Raw genomic sequence first — 7,469 nt, forward strand, 5'->3', positions numbered from 1 at the left:
GGTCAGGGGAGATGCTCCCACCCCTTCGTTCAGCGCTGGTGAGTGCTGCGAGAGCTGGAGTGCTGGGTCCAGTTCTGAGCTCCCCAGTGCGGGAGAGACATGGACAGAGAGTCCAGCAAAGGGCCACAAAGATGATGAAGGGACGGGAGCATCTCACATGAGGAAAGGTGAGAGAGCTGGGCCTGTTCAGCCTGGGGAAGGCTCAGGGGGATCCTGGCAGTGTCTGTAAATACCTACAGGGAGGGTGCAGAGAAGCCCTATTGGCTTCCAGAGTGGAAACAAAAAAGGGGTAACGAGGCATGATTGTCTTCACAGACATCAAACAAATCTGGAGAGTTAGTTTCTAAGGCAAGTCACTGGCATGTAAACAAAACGATGGATCATACCCTGAGCTGCTTCCCACCGAGGCCTGTCCGCTCTGCACTGGCTGCACCAGGTCCTGCCTCTGAAGCTGCCAGGACCATCCATCCCAACCCCCCCTTGCTGCGCTCCTGGCCCCTGGCACGTGATGGTGCTGCAGCTCCCAGCTCGGCTCCCACCCAGGGGTGCCCCGCACGCCTCCAGCTGAGCTGGGATCTCTGGGCACTGGGGCGGGCCCTTTGCTTCTGGACCATGGCTTGAAGGGAGCTGTCCTGGCTCTGGAGATGATGCTGTGTCACGGTCCCACCAAGTCCAGGTTTCTGTCAAGAGGCCTCGGCTTGGACACCCAGCACGGAGCCCAGGCTGCACTGAGCTGCCCTCCGAGCAGGGCTGGTCATCTCCCCAGCCCACAGCTGGCTGCCCCAGCGCCCCGCTAGCCAGAGGGGTCACTGGGACAGAGCTGCGGGGTAGCTCTAGGGCTGAGCTGGGTTAGCTGGGGGCAGGGGGGGTCTGGTGGGTTTGGGACAGGGTTCCAGTGTGGAGCAACCGAAGGGGATGGAGCAGCGAGAGGCTGGGAGCAGTGGCAGCAGGAGGCTGAGGAGTCCATGGGGGTGTGTGTGTGCAGGCAGGGAGTGTCTGTGTCTGTGTGTGTGTGTGTGTGCTGGTGTGCAGTCAGGGAGTGTCTGTGTGTGTGTGTGTGTGTGTGTGCGTGCTGGTGTGCAGTCAGGGAGTGTCTGTGTGTGTGTGTGTGTGCTGGTGTGCAGGCAGGGAGTGTGTGTGTGTGTGTGCTGGTGTGCAGTCAGGGAGTGTCTGTGTGTGTGTGTGTGCAGTCAGGGGGCTGTGTGTTGTCCCAAAAGCGGGTTCTTTCACCCGGTGCACAATCACCCCATCAACACACTGATTGTTGCTTGCAGACAATTTTCGTTCGTATCAGCTCATGGGGCAGGGGTTGCATTAACCCCCCACCTCCCGCTGCACGAATGACCACTGGCAGAGGCGCTGTGAAACAAACACTGAAACTTTAATGAAATAAGAATGAGTTGGAGACAGGGGAGAGGGCTGGGGCTGGAGCGGGCGGCACGCTGTCCCGTGGTGTCCCTCAGGGTTCTGGCTCGCTTGGCGGGCACGTTGTTGCCATCAGGTGCTCTCCACTTGCTGCTGCCCGCCACCACGCCGTCCCTGTCCGGCTTCACCTCCCGCGAGGTTTTTGAGTGTTTTCCCACCCGTCACACCACCATCTTCCTCCTCTTGGGTGGGATGTTGTCCCGCAGGGAGGTCTCTCGTTTCTTGGCACTCCTGGCCGGGGTGGGGCGCTTGACCCGCTTGCCCCCCGCCCGGCCCGATCCGGGCACCCCCCGGCCGGAGACAGCGCCCAAGGGCAGCGGCAGGCGGGTCAGAAGCACCCGGGGCTGCCTCCGCAGCACCTCCTCCATCAGCTGGGCTGTGTGGGCTGGGTGATTCCGGGAGGGACGTGAGCGGCTGGGCAGAGGGGTCTCCTGAGGACCCTTCAGCGCATTCTCCAGGGGCAGGCGAGTCAGAAGCACCCGGGGCTGCCTCCGCAGCACCTCCTCCATCAGCCGGGCCGTGCGGGGCGGGTGACGCCGGGAAGGACGCGAGGGGCTGGGCAGGGGACTCAGCAGCGGGATCCCCTGTGGGCTCAGCAGGTGACTGTCCGGAAGAGCCTTCAGGGGACCCTTCTGGGGTCTCTTCGCAGGACTGTCCTCGGAGCTCTCCTCCGAGCTCTCATCTGAGCTCTCCTCCGAGCTCTCCTCAGATGTCTCCGAAGGACTCGGTGGCAGCCAGGTGGGCAGTTCTGCCCCCATCCTGCCCTGCTGCCCTGTGGGGTCCTGCGAGGGGGAGGCTGGCACCCCCCAGAAGGGGTCCGCGTCCCCCAGCATCGCTGCTGACAGGTGGTCCTTGGCCCAGTTGCCCTGCATCCCGTAGCCCAAGAAGTTGGGGGCTTTGTTGGAGGAGACTGTGCTGTCGAGGCTGTCAGGGACGTCGGGGAAGATGTTTTCACCGTCCACCAGCATCACCACCGCCACTTGCTCATTGTCGCAGCCGCCCTCTGCCCTGTACTCCGAGAGGTGGGGGAGCTCGTTAAGGGAGGTGCTCAAGTTGGAGACGTGGGGGACACTGGGGACGGTGTCCTTGCCATCCCCCAGCCCTGCCGCCACGGCTCGCTCCTTGGGGCAGCCGCCCTCCGTCACGTACCTGCAGAGGTCAGGGAGCTCCTTGAGGACCTCAGCAGGCAAGCTGGGGACACTGGCGGTCAAGACGGTGTCCCCACTGTCCCCTAGATGTGCCACCATCGCTCGGTCCTGGGGGCAGTCACCGTCCACCACGTACACAGAGAGGTCGGGGAGCTCATCACAGCACATGGTGCTGGTGAGGCTGTTGGGGAAATCAAGGACATCAGGGACAGTGTCCTCACTGTTCCCCACTCCCACCACCACCCGCTTCCACATACCTGGAGAGGTCGGGGAGCTCACCGAGGAGGGCCGTCAGCTCTGGGACATCGGAGAGAGCGTCCTCACTGTCCCCCAGCCTTGCCGCCACTGCCTGCTCCTTGGGGCTGCTGCCCTCCGCCACGTAGGCAGAGACGTCGGGGAGCTGCTGGAGGAAGGCAGTCACGCTGGGGCTGTCGAGGACGTCGGGGATGGTGTCCTCGCCATCCACGGTGTTAAGCCAAGCGAGGATCTGTTGGGCAGTGGTGTCCTCTGCCTCCTCAGGAAAGGCCTCCGCGAAGGCGTCCAGCCCCTGCTCGGGCAGGTCTGCGGGCTTCCCCGGGGCTGCCAGGGTGGTCACTGCTGCTGCAAAAGCAAAGCCAACCCAAGTCCAGGCCATGCAACCTTTCCTCAGCTTGGCTGTCTGCCTGTGGGCTCTGCCAGCCCCTAAACTCACCTTTGGGCTTTATGGTGGCTCTGCCAGTCAGCGGAGCCAGGGCGGGCTGGTGGGCGCTGGCAGCAGGGACGCTGTCCTCGACGGCCACTGCCTCCATGTTGGAGGCCTCCGGCAGCTTCTGGGCGCTGCCGGGCGTGTTGTGGAGCAGAGGGGGGCCCTGCACCCAGCGCTGAGCTGCGGGGTGGCAGGGTGACGGGGGGCTGGGGCGGGCAGGGACGTGCAGCAGGCAGGAGCCCGTGGAGTACAGGGGCTCCTCCTGGACCACGGCCCCTGGCCCCAGCCCCATCGGCTGGGGGGGCACCAGCGTCCTCCCCACCACCTGCTGTCCCCAGCCATGGGCAGGGGGACAGGGAGCAGCCATGGAGCAGAACTGCACCCCTGGGGGGAGCTGCACCATGGGAGGGAGCCACATGCCGGGGTGGAGCTGCACCAGCTGCCCCGGGGCCCCCATGGGCCCTGGCCCCCCCTGCCAGACACTGGCCTGGGGCAGCTGGTAGGTGATGGGGGGCAGCTGGGCAGGCTCAGAGGCCGCCGGCAGACCCGGGACAGAGCGCAGCATGTCTGCTGTGACCGGTGGCGGCGCGGCTGCAGCACTGACGCTCTGACACCCTGTCGTCGGGTGGTTTGGATCTGCCCCATTATGACATCACCCCTAACGACACCCCGTAACCGGGGACCGACTGTGAGCCGCTCCGCAGGCAATGGGCTCCTGGACACTCCGGCCCCTCGCTCCATGGCTGCCCTCAGCCTTTGCTTACCCACAGCCCAGACGACACTGGGCCCTGTACCTACACCCTGTCGATGGCTGCTCTGAGCAAAACCAGCCTGTGACTCCCCTGCAACTTTTCAGTGTTATTTGGCCTGGTGTAAAGCTCCCCAGATGTGGGCACCAGCTGCCCTGGTACCAGCTCACGCAGGAGGAAGCCGAGGCACAGGCTGGCTAACGGCAGTGATGAAGCCGCAACTACTCTGTCCCTGCTGTATCTGCTGCCAGTTTGGAGGGGTGGAAGGCGCCACCCAGGGCACAGGAGAGGAGAGCGGGGGGACAGGGAGCCCCGTCCTGACTCCTCACTGGCTTCACTCCTGGCCAGCTGCTTTTCCTCTGTGCCAGGATGGAGAGCACAGCGGGGGCTGGGGGGCGTTGGTCCCCCAGGAGCTGTGTGGGATCCCGGGGTGTCGCTGAACAGGGGGTCTCTGCCCGCAGGTGCCTGTGGGAATTAAGAATTGGTAGTTAGCAAAATGTAAACTGGCCTTGAGGTTAGAAGAATGATTGTGGATAACTGAGTTTAACATTCCTGGGGTGATTTGAGGTTCTTTTGCTGCGGCAGTGAGGTGATGCCGGGCTGCGGAGCAGAGCGGGGTGGGAGGCGAGGAAGGGCGTGAACGTCTCGAAGCTGGGAAGGGCTTTGCAGCGAGCCCTGTCCCCATGGGAGGGGACGCTGGCCGTGTTCAGGATGAAGGCCTTGCGGCCCTGGCTGGGGTGTGTGCCCGTGCCCTCCCTGGCCCCCCAAGGTGTGTCCTGGTGCCAGGGGCTCCGTGCTGCTTTCTGCGTGGGGCCGTGTCCGTGAGTCCTGCAGGGAGCTGTCTGTCCTGGCTGCCCCGCCAAAGGGCTCCTTGCCCCGGGGAATGGGCCGGGGGAGTCCCCCCTCCCCCCCACCACCATTGCCTGCCCCGCTGGTGGTGACTCGGCCCTGAGGGCGGCTGAGTGCCCTTCAGGGCTCACCGGCTCTGATTTGGGGCTCAGTGGGGCTGTTGCACCGTTGGGTGCCGTTTCCCAATGCCCCCTGCGCTGCCTCCCCCTCCCACACAGACACAGAGAGGTTTTGAAGAAAACAAATTTTAATTGCAATAAACAACAGAGAATGTCCCATCAAAACTACTCTAATACCCTCCCTCCCCCCAAATACATGAACATCCCCACCCACGCCCCAAACACCCCACCCTTGAGCCCCCACCCCCCAAATACAATAACATACCCCCCCAATACACCACCCTCCTCCCGCACCCCCAAGATACCCCACTCTCATCACCCACTGCCCCGTTCCCTACATCAATCTTTACTCCCCCCTGCCCCCCCTGGGCTGACTGCAAGTGCCCTGTGCTTGCTGGGGGGCGGTGACAGGGTGCTCTGCCCCCGCTTCCAGTCCCGCTTCTCTGGCACGGCCGGCTGGGACGGGGGCGGCTCCATCCCCGCATCCCCCCACGGCTCCTGGGCCTCCAGCCCCATCAGAAAGTCCTCCAGGCCCAGGACGGTGTCGATGGTGTTGTCGAGGCCAAGCAGCTCATCGGGCAGCAAAAGCGAGGGGGAGTCACAGGGGGGGATGGCTGCGCAGGTGTCAGCCAGGTCCCCAGGCATGGGGCTGCTGCTGGCACCGTCCTGGCTGAGCCCCACCGAGTCCAGCAACCAACCAAAGAGGCTCAGGGCCTCTTGGAGCAGCATCTCATCGCTGAGACTGAGATCTTCTGGTGTGCCCCCAAGGTCTTCATTGTGGGGGACAGCAGCGGGGCTGGTGGGGACGTCACTGCCCGGGGGGATGTTGCTGCCTGGGACTGGCCCCATGGGGGTGGCCGCACCGGAGATGTTGTTTTCCGGTTGCCCCTGGACATCCTCGTAGGTGGGGATGGACGTCGACAGCACTGGGGAGCCTGGGGCCATCGCTCTCCCCTCTTCTCTGGTGACTCCACTGTCCCCAGGCATGGGGCCGCTGCTGGGACCATCCTGGCTGACACCCACCGCATCCAGGGAGTGACTGAAGAGCCTGAGGGCCTCTTGCTGAAACATGTCTTCAGTCACAACCAGGTCGTCCGTGGCATCCCCAGGGCCTTGGTTGTAGGGGTCAGCACCGGCTGCTGGGGGGACGTCGCTGCCTGGGGCGATGTCAGTGCCCAGGGGTGCCCCTGCAGAGGTGGCCGTGCTGTCGATGTTGAAGGGAGCAGACAGCCCCTCGATGTGCCCGTAGCTGGGGATGGAGGTGGATGGTGGTGGCATGTTGGTCCACTCGTAGCCAAAGAGTCGGGGGTCAAAACGGCAGCCACACGGAGCCCTCAGCAGCCCTGTGTAGGTGAGAGGGAGCTGTGCTGGGCAAGGGGGACCCTCTGGGGGCACCCACCGAGCCGGCCCCCATCCCCAACATCCCCCGGCTCCGCGCCACGCACGTGGGGAGCTCGTGGCCAGGGCGATGCCTGCGGGATGAGCTGCTGTGCCAAAGGGACGGGCTCAGAAATCGGGGACGAGTCTGGCTTCTCCGAGGTGAAAAGGGGAGAGATGGTGCCAAGTATGTGGTAAATTCTCTGGCCGTGGGCTGTACTGGGCACACATCAGCCAGGTGAGGGCAGGGACGCTCGCCCAGGCTTGCCAAACCCCCGTGCGAAAACTGCCTGGGGAGGGGGCACGGGAGTGATGGGGACTCTGGGGTGCCCGTGGTCGGGGGTGCTGAAGGTGCGGAAGGTGCCGGGGTGGTGGAGCAGAGAGGGGTGCCATACCTTGTGGAGGGGCCTGGGGGGCGTGGGGTGCCCCCCTCGCCGGGGGTGCCCAGGCTGTGGGGAAGGGCTGCTCCTGCCCGGGCAGTGGGCACAGGTTGGCTGAGCCTGGAAGAGAGACGGGAGCCATGGCCGGCGCTCACCTCCGCTCTGGCCCCCAAGAGCGTCCCCGGGCTGCAGGGGTCGGGGTCGGGGTCGGTGCCTACCTTGGTGGGAGAAGATTTCGGGGAGCAGAGAGAGCCGCAGGAACCGGGGCCCTGGGGGGTCCCAGGAGCCGCGCAGAGACACCCACCCTGGTGGCAGCACCATGGTTTGTGGTGGGTGTTGGTTGCTAAGGACTCTCTGGGGTGTCCCGGGACGGAATGTTGGGGGTCCCCAGGTTACGCCCCGCCCCCAGCAACCTCCCCAGCTCCTCCTGGGGAGGGAAAGGGTTAAAAGGGGCCTGTGGGTGCAGGTGCCTTGGACTGGAAGCCTTGGTCCGTTGCCAGAGCTGAGACAGCCTTGGGATCAGGGGGACTTGGTGGCAGGAGCCCCACACCTGGAGTGCTGGGCTGGAGGGGGCAGGTGGGGCAGGAGGGGCAGGCAGGGCAGGCGAGGGGAGGGCTGGCAGGCGATGTGAGGGAGAGGTGCGATGCTGCAGGCCTGACAGTCAGCGAGGACGTGGTTGGGAGCCTCGGGGTGAGGATGAGGGGGATGGAAAACAAAGCAGATGTCGTGGTGGGTGT

General features: G+C 64.7%; 1 protein-coding gene across 1 annotated transcript; it reads right to left on the reverse strand.

Moving 5' to 3' along the window:
- Positions 1-1,792: 1,792 nt before the first annotated feature.
- LOC141949931 (uncharacterized) lies at positions 1,793-3,550 on the reverse strand. The gene is made up of 4 exons (XM_074884097.1): positions 3,265-3,550; positions 2,831-3,173; positions 1,944-2,754; positions 1,793-1,810 (listed from the first exon to the last, which is right to left on the reverse strand). Exons 1-4 carry the CDS (start codon positions 3,548-3,550, stop codon positions 1,793-1,795), a joined length of 1,458 nt encoding a protein of 485 aa, XP_074740198.1.
- Between the last annotated feature and the right edge of the window lie 3,919 nt (positions 3,551-7,469).

The sequence above is a fragment of the Strix uralensis genome, chromosome 14, assembly GCF_047716275.1.
Source record: "Strix uralensis isolate ZFMK-TIS-50842 chromosome 14, bStrUra1, whole genome shotgun sequence".
Classification (NCBI taxonomy): Eukaryota; Metazoa; Chordata; class Aves; order Strigiformes; family Strigidae; genus Strix; species Strix uralensis.

What these genes read in the sequence shown, in the direction of transcription:
- LOC141949931 (XM_074884097.1), bottom strand. Translation starts at nt 3,550, where the DNA reads ATGGGGCTGGGGCCAGGGGCCGTGGTCCAGGAGGAGCCCCTGTACTCC. An exon ending in AGCCACCATAAAGCCCAAAG is followed by an intron (nt 3,174 to 3,264) that starts GTGAGTTTAGGG and finishes TTGCTTTTGCAG; the next exon opens with CAGCAGTGACCACCCTGGCA. An exon ending in GAGCTCCCCGACCTCTCCAG is followed by an intron (nt 2,755 to 2,830) that starts GTATGTGGAAGC and finishes TTTCCCCAACAG; the next exon opens with CCTCACCAGCACCATGTGCT.